Here is a 22,308-nt window from a genome sequence, read left to right as displayed (position 1 = left end):
TCACAGCTCCTTATCATGATTAAATGTGTAGTCAATGACTGTCTATAGGTAGATAACCTAACAGTAAGCTTTCTCAAATCTTGATTTTTTTGTTCAACAGATTATAGTGCAATTTAAACTGCAATGAGGACATCAATTTGTTCTTGTTGGTAATTGTTGAGATGGAAAAGCCAAAGTTTACTGGATTAATTAATAATAAACAAGACTGAGTGATCAAGGAAGAGAATAATTATTTACATCAAATATCCAGTTCATAATAAGTCAATATTTATTAATTAGGCTCTTATGCATCATATTGCTCAGTTTTCAAAAAGGTTAATTTTCCACATTAGCAGATATTTCAAACCAAAGTACAATATTAATTTTATACAAAAACAAGCAATTCAGCAAACAGCATTTTTTTCCCACATTTACATTCTTCAAAAATACAAATCCATTGTTATTCCTCACTCTTTGGGTTTTGGAGACATTCTCTTCCTTTGGAAGCAACTGTAATTTTTCTCTTTCATATTAGCATTCAGGAATGAAGACAATTCTGTATAGGTATGCATTTAAATAGATCCATTGATACAGTGCATGCTGCAGTGTTTGATCTCCAGTATCCCTATCCCAACCTTGGCTTCATTATGTAAGGCCTGTTGAACATTACAGAAAAGTCAGTAGAGAATTATTTTTCCTTCCCACACTACAGTTAACTGTGTTCAGCTTTGAAGTTGTATATAGTCAAGATGCACTAATCCAAACATGCATTGTGCTGACTCAACAAATGACTAGACAAACAAGTCACATATAGTGTGCAGCATAGATGTTACAAGGTATGTAGCAAAGGGCTTATTTTACTGTCACCATAATAGATCATTGTACTTTAAGGATCAACCACTTATGACAGATCAAGGTTAAGTACTTAATTTTTTTTTTTTTAAAATAAAGAAAATCAATTCTTTAGGATAATACATTGCTAGCAAGACCAGTGATTATTGTCTATTCCTAGTAAACATTTACTCTTGCTTCAAAAGATGGTTAAACTGTCCAGCACTAGAATAGAATTAAAGTCTAAATACATGTGGGCACCTACAATCAATTTAGCTCCAATGGTATTGGTGGACTCACCCACTGCATCAAAGCAGCTTATCCCACTTGAAAAAACAAACAAAAGTTTGGGCAAGTACAGAAGTATGAAGAATAATACAATAAAAGCAATCTTACCGCAATGAGGGAAGCCACTTCCCATGTCGAGGTAGCTGCACTGCTGTTTTAAGCAGAGACCAGGAAGGGAAAAATCACAAAGTCAGTTGTCCCTCACCAAGACAAAGGGACAAGACAAAATGATATTACCAAGAATAAAAGCTATATTACATGTCTTTACACTGGTTCAATTTTCAAGAATTGTCACTGATGTTAGTACTCACCCATGAAACCAATTCAAACAGTTCCTAAGTCCACTTCAAGATTCAATGAATCCAGGTGATGTGGCACAAAATAGTATCCCGATGCTACATACATCACAGCCATAGCTTTCCACATTACGTCAGAGCCAATAAAAATAAATCCAAGTAAATGTGGAGCATTCTCATTAGTCAGCAAGGGAAACAGTGGGCATATCCACATGTGTATGCACAGCCTTCTACTGTACTAGGGGCTTGGAAGAGTTGTTCTCCAAACTATAAATCTGTTCAGTAATAAACCTACCTGAAGACCAGTACATAGAAGTTTCAGCTCAATTTACCGCTAGTTTGCCAGCGCAGGTTGAGAGAGAATTTTGATTGGAATCACCAGTTGGCATGTGCAATTGATTTAAAAATGGACTTCAAATGAGCTCACTATGCATAAATTTATAATATATGTACTTCTAAACAAGAAATTGCTTCTGCATCACATATCCAGTTAAATGGTTATACAAGTGGTCTGACTCCCTAGTTTGCATAGAGCCTAATAAAAAGCAAAGTGCCACTAACAAAGTGTACAAAATGACTAAAAGGGCCAGCCATATGAAAAGAACTAGCACTTTCCAAGGAGATAATCAGAGCTCCCCGAAGTACTTGTGCTCACCTACGCTGGTATTTAAGCTCTGACATGGACATAGTCTCTACTCTTCATACACCCACAAAGTTTTCAAAAGTAACAATTACAATTAAAGCAAAATATATTTACAACATTTTTGCAACAGAAACAAAATACTCCTCTCAGTAAAGAGTGCAACAGAACACAATTGCAGATTAATTAACCTAAAGTGCTTTATTATAAAGGGATAAACAAAAGAAAGACTTGTACCCTAACAGTTCTCCAAATGTAGAGATTCAATGAAAATGGCATGGTTAAAACCTCTGATAAAGCTTTCATTAATTCTCTCTCCTTTACCCAATTGAACAATATGGAATCATATGTTTCACTGTGCATCAAAACAATGAGCCCTTAATACCATATATATATATATTTAAGATTTCAAAAATAGAAGGCCAAAGTTTCTCCTTTGGGAGGGAAGGACATTACTGCAATCAGCAAAGAGATGGATGGGAAGATTTTCTAGCATAATTCCATACTAATCACATAGTTTTAACAAAGATTTTGGCAAAGAATTCTCTAGAGAAAGTGGAGGAGTGAAGGCGTTGTGTTCTCAATCAGATTTTACACAAATCTTCACAATTGTTGCCTATCCCTGCTCTGCCGGAATGTAGAAAAGCCTTGTGCAGCTTAATTACAAACTCAACAAGCATGCTGCCATTGCACAAGGTGTCCATTTCAATATGTTGTTTCGTAAATCAGGATGAGTGAACTCAACATGCCATTTTTGATCAGTGAATTTATATTGGCTGAATTGGGAAGATTCAAACTTTTTGAAAAGCAGAAAAAAAAAATCAGTGATACAGACTGTAAATGATATAACAGTGGCCCGAACTACATTAGAGGTCAGGAAAGTTTTCTGCACATAGCAAATTCAACAATAATCACAATTTCAGTGCAGGTTACAAGAAGAAGAACATGTTCCACTAAGGTGCATGAAAATATAAAACCAGTCATAATCTTGAAAAAAAATTAAGATATGGATGTGAAGTACTATCAGTCAACAATCTATGAGGCTGCAAGAGAAAGAACCAATTTAAATTCGCAGAATTATCACTTCACATATAGTGCACTTATCTTCAGATATTCAGAGACAACTATGACAGCTGCAATGGTCAGAACAGGAGATCTACTGACTTTGGCCTTACAGAGGCTGCAATTTCTCAATGACTTTGTCCACTGGTTGTCTTTCCATTTGTGATCACCAAAGTTCATAACTTTAAGTCAACAGCTATTTTGTTAAATTTTTTAAACTTTGGAGTTTAATGGGGGGGGGGGAAAAGGATCATTAAGCATTTTTTGAAGCCACAATATTTCAAGTGACTGAAATAGACTCCCATTTCAATGTCAGAATTGATTTGGATCCAAATCAAGGAATACTATGTTATTTTTGCTGCATTAACAGAGAACAGGCAATATACATACCTAAGCATGCAACTGCTTATTCAATTCTTATTTTTAAGTTGAAACCAAAACACCTCAAGCAAGGCTACCATTTATCTTGGGACTGAGTTTCCTTTTAGTTTGAAACAAAAAGAAACACTGCGCCTGCACTTAAGTATAAAGACAATTATAGTTCATTACCAAATGTAAAATGAGTGTTAAACTGACCTTTTGTCTCTTTCTCCAAATCACCTTTCTTCAGCCAGAGGTGGAACAAGATAGTCAATTTGAAAATCACTTTAGGTTACAGGTAGCACACATTTACACAGGTAGAACCTCCTCTTTCTCAAAAAGAGATTGAAGCACTTTAAACCCATGTGATTTGAGCTTTAAATCAGAAGTCACATCAGGAGTTTACTCCGACATTAAAATTGTCAACCACATTTAAGTTAGTGAGACGCACACATTTAATATTGGAAACAGCTTCCAACAAGACCTACTGCTGCAAATTTGTTTTAATCAAACCCAAGGAACTGATTTACTTTCTCATGCCTGCATATGGCATGTGAAATAAATGATAAATATCAATTAGACTGAATCATTTTGCTATCCCAAGCAAACAGGCAACGAACCATTGGCAATTAGTAAATAGATAATAATGCACTTATTTCTGGACTGGCAAATAACAGGCAAAAAAAAAAGTGTTCTGTACTGTTGATGTTCAGTTTTCAATGAAATGTGTACAAATATTCCCACAGATTAACAACTGGTTTGGGGGTTAAGGTATTCAACTAGTATAAAAGCCACTGCTGGAGAGTGTTTAGATTCAAAGTGCCCTCGAACAGTTCAACTATAAATTATTCAAACTTCATGAGCACAGTGTTCCATTTTAGTCCTGTTACATTGAAGTTAACTTTAAATAACTTGTAGGTGCAAGAGTCCTTAAAAGCCAAATTAGATCAACTTAGCACACAACCAAATATTTTGACCTATTAGATTACCAAAAGTGACAAAGCTTAGAGAAAGATTGTCAATCTTTTGTAAAGGTTTTCAATAAAATTTAGAATACCAGTTTCTTTATTCCCCTATATACAAACCCTCCACCCATTAAGTCTTGCTTTATAAAAACATGCTGGAGACTCTGGTGACCTGAATTCAAAAGCTCATTACCTGTGCAGCATACAATGCATTACACTGCGGTAAACCCTGAATATTCCTATATTATGTGAATTTCTGATTATCCAAATCTTGCATATTCCATTCATTTAAAAGGGAAGCCACTCCAGGCACACCTCACCTTTCAAGTCAAGGAGTGTGAAGTATATTCATTTGAGACCAGACTGTCCCATACACACAAATCAGATACTTAAACTCATGCAAGTTCTATCATTTATACTTCTACCCATCTGAACCACAGGTAAAGGACTGACCAAAAACCAAGCCAATTTAAAATATGGTTTCTGCCCTAATTGTGTCAAAATAAACTGGATAACTATCAAACTCTGGATGACAACATATGGAAAATAAAAAGTTCACCATCTCTGCCCACGTACCATTCAACAACCTTGGTTCAACACAGGAATTCTGTGGTCCTACATGGGATATTAGTCTGATTTCAACACAGAAGAAAAGTCAAGTTAAGCTGCTTTGCTTCTTAAAGGAATTTGAAAGACATCAGGCATTGTGTCATTGGAATAACAGTGAAGAGGATAGTTGACCGAAGTTACTCTAGAACAAAGCCCAGGTGCACCATTTACAGCCGCACTGGCAGAGCTCAGTGTAGAGATTTGCCACACTGAAGAGGAGTACAGAAATGGTCAGTTTTGGAGAATTACTGGAAGACCACTGACCTTTGGAATCATATGGTCTTAAGATATAAAAAGGAATTTAAGGCATGCATATAGCTGTAGGTGGAACTAACCCATGATAAAGGACTGTTGCTTTAGGAATTTTGATGTAGGGAAATTCAAGGACATCATAAAAAACACTCAGCCCCCTATACCACATAGCACACTATAAATTATACATTAAAAATGTGCTGACCTCAAAGTCACTAGTCAGACAAAATAAATGGAACTGCAAGTGCAAACGTTCTCCTCTATTACCTCCAGAAGTACAGTGTTTATAAAGACATGGATCTGCTCCAACATACTGCAGTGAAAAATCAACAACCAGCAAGAGGCTATTACTACATCACTATTTGCTCATGCAAGTTTAATTGATTCAGAATGAGGATCACAACAAAAAGCCAGATTGCTAGCAAATTTAGAAATTCTTACTGGTTGCCCTGTAACAAAAGGACAAGATAATCATTTTTGTTATCTTAGAAGTACATAGGGTTAGCAAATCCAGAACTGAATTCCTAAGTCTGTAAGCATGTGGTCTGTAAGGACTGAATGACAACTCTTTGCTGTGCAATTATTCCTATACTAGGTAAGATGTGGGTAGCTGTTCTTTCAGATTTAGAACAATCAAGTAGTTAGGTGGTGTCCTAACCATAAGATTCTAAATATTAAACTAACCAGATCAAAAGTCCTTATTTCCAAAGCATTGCACTGCTATCTGGTCAGGCAGTACCGGAGATGAAATAATACAAAAAGGCATCAGCCAAATCTAAACGCTTGCAAAAATTTAAAGTCAGAAATCCAGAGAACTGAGTTCATTCATAATGGATTTGGATTTCCATTTTAAATTTTGACTATTTTTAAAATCCAAAACTGAATAGAAGTTTAGCAGAGGAGGCAGGAGTCACATGAAAAGAAGGTTTCATGAAGGTGATCAGAGCAGCCACTAACAATGCATTTAGCATAGACAGATTATAGAAAGCACCTACAAACTCTAATTCAGTTTGTCACTTGGAGTATGCAACATAGCCAGGTCTGTCATACAACACTGAAGTATCATTTCAAAAAATGAAATTAGGGATGTAGCTAAATTTGTTACACATGCACACCCTTTACTCCTAACTTATCCAATACATGCCTCAAGTCTTTTTCTTACCAACATTGAAAATATGCCATAAATCAGCCAATTCCCAACTCAGAGGGTTGAGTTGCAAAACCAAAAAAAAAAAGTGTGAAACTGTGTCATCCGCATTATCTATTAGTGGTGTATTAAATATGTTTTTGCACTTTTATTATGAGCATGTAATAACTGATGCTGATTACTACAAGTAAGGGATTTCAAAGGAACCAAAACTCGGATCCCGAGTTTTGCTACCATCATCTGAATTGCATAATTAGATTAAGTTTGTAAATTCTCCAGGGTAAACTAACCTTTCAGTGCCAGTTTTGTATCAGTCATTATCTCTGTGCTGATGCAAGTTTCGATTCAGACGGCAGGATACTATGGTCGCAGGTGAATCACAGCTCAGAATTTACATATAAACAAATGCCTAAGATGCATTGAGCTCTTTACATCTAGTCCATTCATTTAGTTGTGGGTCTCTTCTAAACCTATAAGGAATTTAACACCTCAGTAACGTGTCCTGATTTTGCTTGGAATAGTCAGATTCTTGGAATATTTCCATATTTTGCCTCAAATTTGTTGTTAATTGCAAATGAAATTTAGATTCAAGCCATTAAGCAACAAATGAAAACATCTTCTCGGACAGTTACTGCTGCGTTTCATGAAGAATGGAATTTCAATTAAACTTAATTCAGATTTCAATTCAAGGAGGATATTTTAGCAGAAGTGCCAAGATTGGATCTGAAGCTTAATAAATTACAGCAACATTTTGAGACAAATTTAACTACAGTTGAGTAAGAAACTAAATAGGAAACTTAAATAAAATTTCAGATTTTCCAATGTTTATTACAATCTTAAGCAAATATTCCAAATATATTTTTATATTGCATCTATGAAACAAGAGATTTATTACAAAAATTAATTGTCAGTAAAATTGGAAAGAAAACTGTTCCTATTGCACATAAATTTACCATGAAAGAAATAACTTTAACCAACTGGTTTAAAATTTCTCCAAATTACAATCCACTCAATTCTGAATTTTCACTTCAGTCTTATGAACATTGCTTAATTCAAAATACTGGATAAATCCATCTTTTTCCAGCACAAACACAGCTTGGAGTTAGCAGTAGACAAATTTCTTTAAACAACTAAATAGATTTAAGAGGTGACAAACAGTAGCTCCATGATACTACCTGTACCATGAAACTAAACAAGCACTTGACACTAGTTCTGAATATTTAATCCAATCTCTAGTCCTACTATCTCCTTCATGAAGTGAAAACCTGAGTAATGCTATGATAATACCTCTATTACCAATACTGACATCACAGAACTGATTTACCTCGTTTTCAAATCAGACTTCCAACATTCACACCTTCCTTTTAACTGCCAATTGATGGATGCTGCATTACTTTTCTACTTTCCCATTCCTGAAAGAAAATGCACCAAAAACAACTTTTCTCCCTCTTCTCAAATCACAATTTCAATCTCACCCATTTATGGACAGATATTAGTAATAAACTGAAACAATCTATTGCATTACTTTGCCGGCACTGACTATTCTCAGGTGGTGATGTACAGCATGAACAATAAAAAGCAGAAATTGCTGGCAAAACTCAGGTCCGGTAGCATCTGTGGATAGAAAGCAGAGTTAACACCGAGTTTAGTGATTCTTCCTTGAAACCCTCTGCAATTCTGTTTTTGTTTCAGATCTCCAGCATCCACGGCTCTTTGTTCTATTACAGCGTGGGTACATGCAGAGAGAATCCACCTTCAACCCATAGTTGCTTTATGACAGACATGTAGAAAGCACCCCAATTGAGCAATGATGTCTACACTTCCAGCTTCAGTAATTATGGTCTTGCTGAATGAGAATCGTAGAACATTAGAAAATGCTCAGTTTCTAAGGGCCATATTGAATTCAAAACATTAACTCTATATCTCTCTCCACAGATACTGCCAGACCTGCTGCACTTACTGTTTATTAAAGAGAGCAGTGTTTTGTGGCTTACACCTCTCAATACTGCCCACACTTATTTCAACAAGGACCCTTACAGTTTGCACAAGTATTGGATTTTCAGTCTCACTGATTTGAGCTGAATCAAATATAGCACTGGAGTTTGAAAAAAAATGCATTAACTAATTACCCAGAGTTAATTCACACCATACTTCAGTAGGTTAGGTTAAAGTGTTTTGAAATCTGAACTTATTTTGTACACGCCTCTACTGTTTTAATTAAATGCTTAATAAATACAAGTGAGGAAACTTGAAGTTGTGCCAAACAAAACCAGTTTGTAGAATTACTTGTTAAACATTGGGGCCACAGCAGCATTATTCATGCCACTGAAGATACATTATCTTCAGTTTTATCCAGAAATTTCAAACCTCTGAATGCAATTTGACAAAGCTTTGCAGAGAAAAGCAGAAGCAGAAAGATGCTAAAACAGATTGTGATAAATATGCCCTCAGTATTAATAAATAAATACACATTGTAATGAACTATTAAAATCTAGATCTGTGGGTTTTAGTAAACATTTACAAGTGGCCAATAAAGTCATGGCTCGTAACGCTCAAATAATTCTCACAATATTCCTATATATTCAACTCCCACATTTTGTAATCCAAAAGGTTCCATTGTACATTCATCTGTAGTTTACAAGTGGATTCTGCATAACTAGCAACTTTACACAGTTGACTAGTGTTAATTTGGAAGCAGTTGATTATTTAATATGCATGCATCTCTGAGCCACATTGCATTTATGTACCACAGCAGTAAATGTGCAAAGAATGCTAAATCACCCAATATATTAAATCATTCATTTGATAAATTCTCAATTAAGTGCTGGAAACATTGGGAAACATGGAGACACACTGGGCCATCCAGAAGTTTGGTCCAGTGACTCGGATTTGTTCTAGTTTTGGAACAAGAAGTTTTAGATTTTTTTCTTTTCAGTGGAATGGTTTTGCTACTACAAACAGCCCACTCTGGTTTCTAAATTAAGAAACTGCATGCCTGGAGAATGAATAAAATGTAGTGAGAAAACATTTTCTTCCCCTTTTGCATCACTGTTAAATAAATACAGTTGAAAGCTCAAATAAGAGAACCCTAAACATATCTCAATTAAGCTCATAGCGGCTTACTATACCAGCACAACTTTACCATTTCCAAAACCAGCAACCCCAAAGCCTTTTCTGAGAGAGATTTACCAAATTGGGCCGATCAGTGCTCAATCAAATGAAGTTTCATTTTGTCATATGTTCTTCAGGAATTAGATGGAGTCATTTCGACATTATTAGCAGCTCATTCCATGCCCTGGACAGGATCCAAATCCAGCTCTTAGAGACAGCATTGCAGCAAGTCTCTCAGTACTTTGTAAAACAGATCAGTGACATGACCCCATCCTAAACAGTATTCCGAGATTTTCACCAATAATTATTCAGGAAATAAACATAACAACTAAAGTGACCAGAATCTTTCCTTAAATTTATATCATCTGAAGTAGGATTACTTCAGTTAAGGGTTAGAAGTAAGTTGCAGACTTGCTATTACCTGATCATGTAAAAATATTCAGATCCAAGGCTTAATGCAGATCTTATTAAATGCATTAGTACTGCAGTTCTGCATTTGGTCAGCAGGGGCTCTAAGTGAGCTACATAAAGGCGACAAAGATCCTCTGATGACAAATCGGGATGCTCCACCATAATTTTTTTTCATTTTACTCCCCCATCAGAACATTGACCAGCATTTTCTGCAGGCCAAGAATAGTAGCTCCCAGATTTTAAACCAGTGAAATGATCCAAACCCAACTGGCCTGCAATTTGCCCAGTGACAGTGCAGCTAACTCAGAAGAATCCTCAATCCAGTTTACTGTTCAATTCACTGAACAGTGATAGGATGCCCTTGCGCCCAAGACAGATGCTTGCCATTTGTTTTGTGCAACAAACCCTGATCCCAGCACCCCTTCTTGCTTGCGGAGGAATCAGACACAATCCAGGTCCAACTAAACCTTCCAAGTGTTGCAAGCTTCAACTCTGAACTGAATGCGGATTCAAAGCATTCTCTTTCTCAGTTTACACAAAGCATTTCTGGATTCATTTAGCATCAAAATGCTCAGTGTAAACGGCACTTGTGTAACAGGGGCTTCTTTTTAAAACCCTGCATAAGTAAAAGATGGAAATTTCTTTGAAAATTAATCCAGAGAAACAGCCACGAGTGAGCAACTTTACTTGGAGAAGCTGTTCAAGTTTCTCTCTTCTTTCACCTTTTGCAGCAGTGCCTAAACGTCATTTGCCTCTATACCACACAGATTTGAAGGGGTCCCAGGACTCTCAAGAGAAAGAAATGCAGACATATCCATATTGTTAAAGTCTGTTAGAGGGTCTGTCTGCAAAGACTGTTGTGTGGCCTGACAGCTTTCATCAGCATTAGAAGGGAAAGTCTGAGACGACAGCAGCGTCTGCTCCTGATCATGGGGTTTCTGGGAAGAACTGGCTTCCGAGGATGGATTTTCCTTGCTGTCAGAGGCTTTTTCTTTCCCTGAATCACGGCAGGCACACTGGCACTGGCAAGACTCCTCTTGCTTGATTATTATGACAGGAACACTCAAACCTATTTGCTGCACTGGATTTCCTGAAAGAAAGAGAAATAGAACATGACTGATATTTATCTAGAAAAGATACAAACTATCCCAAGGACAGCACAGACACTGTGGGGAGGCAGTGGTAACATCATTAGACTTTAATCCTGAAACTAGGCAAACATTTTGGGGAAAATCAGTTTAAATCCCAATATGGCAGATGGTGAAATTTGAATTCAATGAAAACAATGGAATAATGAACTTGCTTAATGGTGACGTTGTAACCACTGTCTGTTGACATTTTTAAAAAAAAAAACATCTGGTTCATAAATGTCCTTTAGGAAAGGAAATGTGCTGTCCTTAGCTGGTCTGACCTACACTGATTTCCAGTCCAACAGTAAGGTGGTTGACTCTTAACTGGGAAATAAATGCCAGCAACACCCACATTCTGTGAACAAATCTTTAAAATTGCAACGTGGTACAGCAAGCTTATTAACTAACATACGGGACCAGGCGTGTGCCAGTTGATCAAAAATTCAAGAGGTCCACATAATCAATGTAAAAACACTAAATATTAGAAATGTATCACTGTCATACTTTACTCATAGCATAAAAGCACTTAAATATAAAATGCAACGTTGCCCAAAATAAAACTAACCGGCAGAAATTTTCATCACTTGCACCCTCAACTGACTACCCAGACATTGTGGAGATTGTGATAATGTTGTAAACTTCACAGTATTTGAAGCATATAACTTTTGCTGGTTTGAGAGTGCTGGTTCAAAGTTTGCTGCACTTTTGGAGACTGAGGTGACAGGATGACTGATTGTTCTTGTTGACTGACTCAAGGGCTTCAAATCACCCACAATAATTGGACAGGGCGACCATGTCTCTCCGTTGATTTGGGTCGGGAGTTGTTTTACTGAGGAACGTTAATGAGCTAGTTGGGTGATTAGTTATTTTTCTGAGCCTACATTGTGACCTTGGTTTGAAACTTGTCATGGGTTACAAGCAGAGTACCGAAATCTTCTAGACTATTGTATGTTACAAGAGAACCCATCCAAACTAGTGGCCTTTTAAGTCCTCATGACAATTAAAAAGCATCTTGTCAACACTATCATACAGAACAACTATGAAAAGAATCGATAATAGAGAATGCTCTTGCCTCCAGAAAAATCTGTCAAAAGATCAGACTCCTAGAAATATTCCATCTTCCTGGGAACTAAATCAGCTCAAATGCTGCTCTGAAATTTAAGAGCAATGGTCTTTTGGAGAAAATTGGAAAATACCAAATTACCTGTGTTGCCAGCGACTGGTATGGCTGTAGTAAAAAACACTTTTTCTACTTTAGGCCCCTGATGCTGAAATATAAAGGACAATCATTAGATTAAAATAAGTTGAAGTTATTCATAATTCAAAAATACAAAATAATTCATTTTACCATCTAACAGCACTGAAGCTACTATACAGGGTCATGTCAAATTTATTTTCCACTGTTGTAGCGAAATAGCACTTCTGATCTGTGATAGATACCAAACCTGTTAAATCCAACAGTAAATTGCACAGGTTGATTTTCTTTTCTTGTCAGCAACTTTAGAAGTCAATGTAAATGTTGATTACTTCAATTAGTGTAATTTTCTTTTAAGCCCTTCAGTTTACACATTGGCTAAACACACTGAGCTAGTTGAAGACAACCAACGTTAAGTTGAAAAGGGTAGCACACCGGAGAAAGTATATAAAAACAGCTCCTGCTTTTTTTAAATGTTACTTTTCACAACCTCAAAACATCACAAGGCACTTCTCAGCCAGTGGAGTACTTTTGAAATGTAGTCAATGCTGCAAGTGAAAACATAGGCAATTTGCACAGAGCAGGATTCCACAAAAGTAAATAGCCAGACAATCTAGTTTAGTGATGGTTAGAGATTACCTCGTTCTTTCGACAGTTACAATATGCATGTTTACCAAGGTGATAAAAGAAAAGACAAAAACTTTCCGCAAATGGTGACTGACCTGATCCAATTTCACCAGTGACTGTTTCTAGTAAGAAAACTCCTCCTTAACTGAAGTATCAAAGAAGTTTCATGTTTCACCAAGTCATATTTAGACAGAAGCATCAAGATAATTCCTACAATTATTTCTTTGGCCCATTCGTTTACTTTCATTTGTTTTGATTAAACTCTGCAAAAGGGCAATGTGCCTTTGGAGGTCTAGATGAAGGCCTATGTGATTTGGCCGGACTGCCTGTCTCAAGGCAATAAGAATTACGTTATTAATGAACAATATGCAGTGACTCAGTGAAAAGATTAAGTTAAGAATTAAGCTTTTGGACTCTATTTGGAATCGGCTGTTGGATACATCTGCCTGAATGGCCTTCTGGATCACAATGCAACCCTTTCAGAAAATGCATTTATTAGCATTCAGTAATTAACAGAAAAAGAAATACATTTGGCAGTTTAAGATTTCCAGAAGGAAAAGAAACAACAGATAAGTGGGATTAATGAGTGAGGCCAACGCAAGCTCAAATGAGTCAAATAGCCTCTCTACTGTATTTCCTGTAACTTTTATGGTATATTGGATGGCTAGAGTTTTTTTTAAAAAAAGAAGTCCCACTTCAGACTATAAAACATGCAAAGAGTCTAGAATTTTTCATGATGTCTGAAACATCATGTGAAATATAATTACCGTTATAATTAACTCAAGATAATTTAAAAGATTAGTGATTATCAGAAAGCAGTTATGATCAAACGCTTCATTCAGAATGTGGTGCCAGTCTTGGTGGAGGCCTTTGCATTGCAATGAAACTTGCCTGGATTGCAGCAGAAAAATTGTTCAATTGCTTACTAAGGTTTAAATTTCACCGCATGAAGAGTTTCGTTGTGGTTCTTCTCTCAATGCAAAAGATTTAAAAAAAAAAACCAGGATCTATGGATCTAAACTACATAATCTGTTCAAAGCACTCAACTGAGAGAAATCATTCTTTCAACTCCATACCTGGTGATTCTGAGCATCACCTGCACAACTTGACAGCACTAAGATTTCAATTTAAACACCAAAAAAAAAACCATGATTACTCAACATGAATGAGGTGGTGCTGGTTACCAGTGAACATGACCAAGATATTTTTCTACCATTATGTAGATAGGTTTTAGGTTTTCAATAGATATCAAAAACCTATATTTAATTGATGACAAATCCAGCAGTACGATTTAACTTCTGTAGAAGTTGATAACCCGAGAAGTTTCATTGTTGGAAACTAATTTTAATTTGAAGGACAACAGAAGGACATGGATATAGGGAATGTACAGTTTTGGCACAGACATCACATTATCTTTTCATGTAAACTACTTAAACAGTGTTTACATAACATTGTGGCCCATCAAAACAACCCAAAATCTATTAGGAATTAGTTTTGAATTCAATAACAATGGCTTTCCAGGAAAGCACCACTCTAGCAACATTGCAATTAGATAAATCAGTTATTCAACCTCTGTGATGCTGGTTGAAGGTAAATATACTGTTGGCTAGACACTGCAAAGGCTCTACTTGTCTTTTACAACAATACTTCTAAGAGTTTTCCCTCCAGTTTAATACTCCCTCTCATCTCCCCTTGCTGAGAATAATTCAGTTTGTTGTTAAGATTGCTATATGGCCATATATTCACACATGAAAAGCATCACTTTTTCACAGCAGAGTGTCCTGGGATACTGCCTGGCTACGCAGCTGCAGAACACCGATTGCAACAGCTCAAAATTTTTGGTTAAACCATACATACTCACTGTTTTCTCTGTGTTTTGCTGAACAGTGCTGGCTCCATTAATGATCCATTGCAGGTTCTGGTCTGCCATTACAATGCTGGGCTGTAGAATAGTGGTGCTCTGTGATGGAGTAATTGTTATACCAGAAGCGTTTGTACCTAAAGGCACACTTTGTACCATGGATGGCCCTGATTCCGCGTTACCAGATGAAGGTAGGCCATCACTTGACATAGCTGGAAGTCCTTGAGTTGGTGGCGGAGGCGTTGGAGTAGGTTGACTGAATTCTTGCTGACTGGTTGTAAATTGAGTCATGGCCGGGACAGGCACTTGTGATGTCTGTAAAATGCTGGTGGGATTCCCAAATGACGTCTGAGGAGAGTTAGTAGCCAAATCATCTAATGAAGTGGAGAGGAGGCCTGATGCTTGCTGGGAATGGTTCTCAACATTAGACTGTGCCATGGTTTGAAGAGGGATGGGAAAAGACAACAGCGATCCAGAATCTCCTAGAGCAGTGTTAACAATGGCTGCAGGCTGCGCATCGCTGCCATATGTCCCAGGTATTCCAATCATTCCATCTTAAGTTTTAGAAGAGAAAGCAATAGTTGTATATTAGAAATTTCTGTAGAATCACAATTACATAGTTTAACAGGGAACTTTCAGACAAACTTTGCAAATGTGACTTTATTACTTCCTTTACCCCTCAAATGATAAACTGCCTAACTTTTGAACAGCAGGAATCAGGGCTATAAACTCAGTGCAGCACTGATGGATCGTGATCAATGATCAGTCAGAAATAGCGAGCTTGTACCTAAATTCCCAAAAAGTAACAAAAAAAGTTTGAACAATATCTCCCTTTTGGAAGGGATATTTCCTGTAATTGATTCACCTTTGCTCAGAAGTGACAAAATATCCTGAGATTTCATTTAAATTTTCCTGTATGACGAGTACTGTTCTAAATAAAATAACATTCACAATGCAACAACATTGAAAGGTTTTCTGAGCATTGTAGTAAATCATACAAGGAGAACTAGTTTTGTATGGGATTACGTTCAGCATGCACCGATTTGATTAAAGGGTCTGTTTCCGCGCTGCATGACGAAGTCGAAGGTTGTAACTATCTGAACAATTTCTCTAAGTGAAACGAACCATTTACCTTCCCTTTCACTTTTCAGAGAACAGATGAAAAGGAATTTAGAGTTTCATATTCACCTCCTACACACCAACAGCTGAACCTTATGCAGGGTTTTTGCTTGGGTGGGGGTCAGGAAGAGGAGACAGATGGCACGAAAATAATAAGATAGAAGTAAAGTCGCCACAGTCTTACCAGACCATAGGGCTGCTTGCTCATTAGAGAGATGTCTGGTGATGTTTTAACCCGAGAGTTACTATGCCTTCATATTAACTTCTGCTAGTGCAAGAACTGAACCACGCTGCTGGCATCTCTCTGCATCGCCATCCAGCCAAATGAACTAATTGATCCCCAAAAAACAACTAGACTGCACTGACCCTCAAACCCCTTCAAACCATTCTTCTGTCCCCTTAAAAATAATTTAAGCCGAGATATATGCTTTTATATTATGTATGTTTGCACATCATTACAAACCCGAACTCATGTGATTTTGGGCTCCAGCAAGGACTCATGTCCTACCAGGTCTAGAACAAGCTTAGAGCAGCTGTATGACATAGCCACAGCATGCATAAAAACAAGACCAGCATTAAAAACAAGACCATGGAACCCAAGAAAGCCAATAAAAGGTGTGCCACCTGACAGAGTTGAGAGTTAGGTGATCAATGGCAGGGATAAGAGGCTTCATCCCAAAAAGGGTGCTGCTCTAACATACTGAGCAGTTAGGATTTGCAAGTCCTGGGAGCCAGCAAATGCAGTTCTGTTGGGGTTAGCATTCAGGAAGAGCTGTGGGGACTGAATAAGCTTGCTGGCTATTAGCAAATCAGCTGCAGCCATGAGTGGGGGTGAAGGAAGCTCACAAGCAGTATTTGCTGATGTGGCTGAAAATTCAGGAGTTCTGAAAATGCAGGGGCAGCAGTAACTTAGTAAAGCTTGCTATCTGTGGAAAAGCCGAAACCGTGCCATTATGAAGGTGCTGGAACACAGTTTCCAGGGGAGTACAGTCTAAGAAAAAAGGAATAAACTACCAGGACTTGGGCAGTCCTGTATGAGCAACTTTTGAGGGAGTTCTAAAGCTAGGGTCTTTAAAATTAAGAACTGAAATTCCTTGTAGAAGAGTCAAAGTTCCAATGAGATTTGGTGATCCATAGTATGACTCATGTCTGCAGTCCTTGCTAAGAAATCCACAGAACCTATCTTGACCATGTTGGATGTGAAAGATATACTCTCAGTTGTCCATAATCCATATTTACTGCACATTGAAATTTTATTGTTCTAACCTTACATACAAAGTTGGTTTGTTCAAAACCCTAAAGTCATGTGACTTTTCTCTAACTCTAACTTAGATTTCCAACTTTACCTACTTTAAATAAAAAAAAAAGTTACTGGTCACTAGCCATTTTAAGGTGATAATCTAATTCAATTTAATAGAATTAAAAGGCAACATTTTAAAGACAGCAAAATTAAAGTTCCTCATCTCTGAATAAATCTCAAATCTTAGCCAAAGAGTCTGTAACTTGTCTGAAGTGTGGCAACGGTGGGAGTTGAATGCATGTCTCCAGGGCATTAGCCTGGGCCTCTGGATTACTTGTCTAATGTGATTACCAGTACGTCTCCAACCTTCCTTTTCAAATGCATACACGTTTATACACGCATTCCTGCAGTATTGGGTGCCCAAAGACTAAATAATCGAGAGGGTAGAAAAATTATTGGCTTTCTGTAAGCCTGAGATGACTGAAACAAATATCAGCGTTCTCGGTTTATACGGATGGAAATATACTGACTTACCCTTTTTACTAGCATGATCAAGGTGGAGTACCGAAGCAATTAACCTCACAAATCCATTCTCGTTTCTACTCATTTACGGTCCTCGTAGATCACCAGATCCAGAATAAGACTTTTCTATGTAGCACACTGCTCCCTCATTTTTATGATTATCCTTCTTTTACCCCACGGACAAAATCTGTGCTAGCTTTTTTTTTACACAAATGAAGACAGCTCTTCAGTATCTCAAACAACTGCTTCATATATGGTGTTATAGTGAGCAAGTCGAGCACTGGAGATGAACACCGCCCAACGTGTTCATTTAGCCTCGTTTCCCAGCACACATCACTGACCGGTAATGAAAAGCAGAAAGTTAGACAGGTTTCACAATGTCCCCATCACTCTTGTCCAAGAATGCAGAGGTCAACTGCAGTGCATGGGCATTGCCTCGCTAGAGACTAACTTACTCATTACAGATCAGAGATCAAACCTAAAAACTTCCTAGGTCTTTGTAGTCCTCATTAATTAAAGACCCATTTATTTTTAGCTGAACAGGATGGGCCTGGACCATTAGTGCAGTTAAAAGAAAGTGGAATACAGCTAGCCGAGATACAGTCAGCATATTCGTACCTGTCTGCTGAGAGCCATCATGGTTGGTACAGCTATCGATATTGTTAAACATGGATTCAAATATGCTTTCTGCTGAAATAGTGCTTAGTTCCCGTCCTGAAGTCTAAGAAATAAAACAGGAATTATTGTGTGGCAATTCATCAGCACTGTCAACAAAAAAAAAAAAAAGAGAAAGTTAAACTGAAGAGCTTCAATGCTTCTGTAAACAAAATTCAATCAATCCCAATTTGCTCCATCAATCTTAGAATTTTTTTAAAGAAACTTAGCCTTTTCCATCCATGAAATTTACATTCCAACTTTGTTAACACAGGAATTACAATTCCCCTTTCCACAAACGTTCTCCCATTCTCTTCCGAAGTCAACAATTACTTCCAGATTTAGATTCCAGCAATCTTTTGACAGTGCAGCATTTTTAACTCAGCATTCTCCTGTTCCTATTCTAAGGTAAATTCAATGAGCCCAGAACACAAGTCAGGGACACTCCTGCCATAGATCATCTGACTTTCACTTCTTTTAAGGGGGAAATATTTGGAATTTACCATTTTTGGTTCACATTAAATTTTCCAAGTAGGACCACCAAATTACAATTCAAAGAGGAAACCTGGCAAACATTACACAATTTATTTTATATTTATTCATTTCAGGCTGAGGACATTGTTGGCTAGGCCAACATTTGTTATCCATCCCCAATTACCATCAGTAAAATGGTAAGTCACCTTCTTGGCCTGCTGCAGCCTACATGGTGTCGATATGCCCACAGAACTGTTAGGGAAATCCGGAATTTTGACACCGTGAGAGAGAGGGAACTGTGACATAGCTCAGAGTAAGGGTGGTGCATGTGTTAGAGGAGAACTTGTAGATGGTGGTATCCTATGCATCTGTTGCACTTGCCCTCAGCTCAAAGCTCATGGGTTTGGAAGACGCTGTTGAAGGAACCTTGGTGAGCTGCTGCAGTGCATCTTTTATGTGGCAAACAATGCTGTCACTGTGTATCAGTGTTAAATGTTAAAGTGGATGGGATGCCAATCAAGTTGGCTGCTTTGCTGGACTGTATCAAATTTCAAGTATTATTGGAACTGCACGCATGCAGGCAAGTGCAGAGTGTTCCATCACACTCCTAACTTATGCCTTGTGAATGATGGTCAGGTTACAGGGAGTCAAGGAGCAAGTTATATAATGCAGAATGCCCAAACTTTGACCCGCTCTTCGTGGCAAGTCCAGTTTAGTTTCTTTAGTCAACAGTAACATCAAGTGCTATTGACGTAATGGGGAGTAGGCAACAGTAATGTTATTGAATGTCAAAGGAGAGAGATGATCATTGCCCGGCATGAACATTACATACCACTTGTCAGCCCAAGTCTGAACGTGATCCAGTCCTGGTCCACTTGGACTCAGACTGCTTCAGTGTCAGAGTCGTTGCAAATGGCAAACATCGGGCAGTCACCAGCATTGCCAACCTTATAAAGGGAAGGTCATTAATGAAACAGCTGAAGATTATTGGGCTCAGACATTAGCCCATGGAATCCCCAGAAATAGAAATGAGGCTGCATTCATTAAATTTCAAAAACCACAACTATCTTCTTTGGCACTTAGGTATTTTCCAACTGATTCCCATTTACCTCAGTTTAACTGGGGTTGTGATAACAGTCACAAACTGCCGATGTCAAATTCACTCACTCACCTCTGGAATTTAGCTCTATGTTTGCACCAAGGCTGTAGTGAGGTCAGCACTGTACAGCCCTGGAAAAATCCAAACCGAATAATCAAGTTATTGCTGAAGTGCCGTTTTACCATGCTGGCTATGAGTTATTCCTTCACTTGGCTAAGGATCAAGCATACATGGTTGGGGCAATGATTGGCAAGGTTATTTTGTCTGGTCTTTTGAGGACAGTATATACTTGGGAAATTTTCCACTTTACCGGGGAGATGCCAGCATTGTAACTGTACTGCAATAGCTCCCTTTTGGAATACAGCCAATGCTGGAGCACAAGAATTATCCCAATGATAAAGATAAACTTGTGGAATAGAAATGGAAAAAAGAAAAAACAAATCAGGAAAGCTACTGCATTTACACATCCTCAGGATTTCCTGAAGCACTTCACTTTCAATGAAGTGCCAAACTTTAGAAATAAAGACTGTTGAGATCAAAGTTTCACAAAACAGTAACAAGATAAATGTCCAGATAAGCTCCATTAATGATGCTTCTTGTGGGATAAACGTTAGCTTTGACAATAAAAAGGTTCCCTGTTTTCTTCCGTGTGGAATATAAAGCACTGAAGAATAAGTGCAGTGCTCAGCACAGTGTCTCATCAGAAAAAGTTTGACAGTTGTGTGCCTCCTCAGGTGTCATAGAGAAGAGATAAGCTAATGTTTCTGAACCACCATCTTTTGACTTAGGGATGATAGTGCTATTGCTAACCCAAAGCAACAACTCAATATAGCATTACAGTTTGGAAAGTGTACTTTTTTTGGGTAAGTGAAAGGTTTCAGCAAATTAGTAAATTTGGTCAGATTGCCCAAATAGATTCACAGGAACAGATCCACACAGAAAGATAATAATGTATTTAGGGAAACTTAGCCAATCCCATTATCAACTGATTTTGATAATGTCACCACAAAGACATGCAAAAGTACTAGTACCATAGAATTATCTACTTTTAAAGTCTGAACCGAGTGTAGGCTGATTACAAAATAAAAAGGTGGTGGCTTACCAACTGTGTACTTTCTCGGAGTTCTGAATCTGTAGATATCAAGCTCAAATCACTTCGACAAAGTGACTGGTTTGTGTCCTATAGGAAGATGAAAATGTAACACATTAATTTTGTTGTTTATCATTTTGTAATTATCCCATGATGCCTTCAATGCAGATTATGACAAGCACATTAAAATCCAAAAACCTGAAAACATTTTACCAGTTGGAATTCCCTACCATTGTGCAGATGAGAAACAAACAGGTTGCCCTTCCCAAATTTCCAAGATGGTCATGAAATTTTCAGATCCGTGGTTAGCAGTGCTGCCTCAACAGCGCCAGGGACGCAGTTCTTGGCAACTGTCGGTGTGGAGTTTGCACATTCTCCCCGTGTCTGCGTGGGTTTCCTTCCAGGTGCAGGCTAGGTGGATTGGCCATTCTAAATTGCCTGTAGTGTTCAGGGATATGTAGATTAGGTGGGTTATAGGGGGGTGGGTCCGGGGTGGGATGCTCTGGGGGTCGGTGTGGACTTGTTGGACCAAAGGGCCCATTTCCACACTGCAGGGATTCCATAATCTACGATCACTCCTCAATCCTCAAATCCATTGGTGATAAAATTCTTTTCATCAAGGTCGAGACTATTTTCAACATTTCTCAGAGATGTTCAATATACAAGTTTAATGTAATGCTTCATATTATTAAATTTTGCAGAAGCAAATTGACCAGCTAACCGCCACCATAAATTTCCAAACGTAGAGGTCTAAAGGTCCTCAAATTTTTTAACCTGTGAACTTGCAATCATTTTTGCTTTATTCCAAAACATTTTCCTAATAACTCAATCTTAATGCTGTTTCACAAGAATCACAGCAAACAGATAAGAATCCATAATTCTATTCTGGGTGATTTTCACACGCAAGGTGAATGACTGGTCAAGTCATTGAGAACTCTGTCAGCAGACTTCTTAGGGAATGACGACGTGGATCTACTAACCTCATTTGTGGAACTCTGATTCAGCAAGATAAATGGATTGTCTTTGTCATGAGCCTTCATGTGACTTTTGAGACTATATTGCGTACTGAAAGTCTTCTCACAGCCATCACTGGGGCACAAGAACGGTCGCTCACCTGCAATGCAACAACACCAATTTGGTTTCAATTTTCAACAATCTGCAAATACATCAGATTCCATCATGAGGCAAAATACTGCCCACTGCATAAACACTTGTTTGTTCAGAGGTGGTACATTCTATTTCAATCAAAGGCAACTATCTTTGGTACATTAAAAGGGGCATATGGGAATACATCATATTCATACTCAGGAAGGATGGAGGAAGCTTGATAGCATAGTAACTAATTC

At 37.8% G+C, this 22,308-nt stretch overlaps 1 protein-coding gene across 1 annotated transcript; it reads right to left on the bottom strand.

Moving 5' to 3' along the window:
• Positions 1-245: 245 nt before the first annotated feature.
• On the bottom strand, positions 246-22,076 carry LOC109913751 (metal-regulatory transcription factor 1; the record flags this gene model as incomplete). Its single annotated transcript, XM_048592826.1, has 6 exons — positions 246-11,041; positions 12,286-12,349; positions 14,765-15,318; positions 18,264-18,366; positions 20,975-21,052; positions 21,943-22,076. Coding segments are annotated over 6 exons (1,286 nt in total), but the record flags the coding sequence as incomplete, so codon positions are not given.
• Positions 22,077-22,308: the final 232 nt, after the last annotated feature.

This window comes from Rhincodon typus, unplaced genomic scaffold (genome assembly GCF_021869965.1).
Source record: "Rhincodon typus isolate 14 unplaced genomic scaffold, sRhiTyp1.1 hic_rhity00001878, whole genome shotgun sequence".
Lineage (NCBI taxonomy): Eukaryota > Metazoa > Chordata > Chondrichthyes > Orectolobiformes > Rhincodontidae > Rhincodon > Rhincodon typus.
Note: the sequence above shows the minus strand (reverse complement) of the source record. Positions and strands in the feature narration are given on the sequence as shown.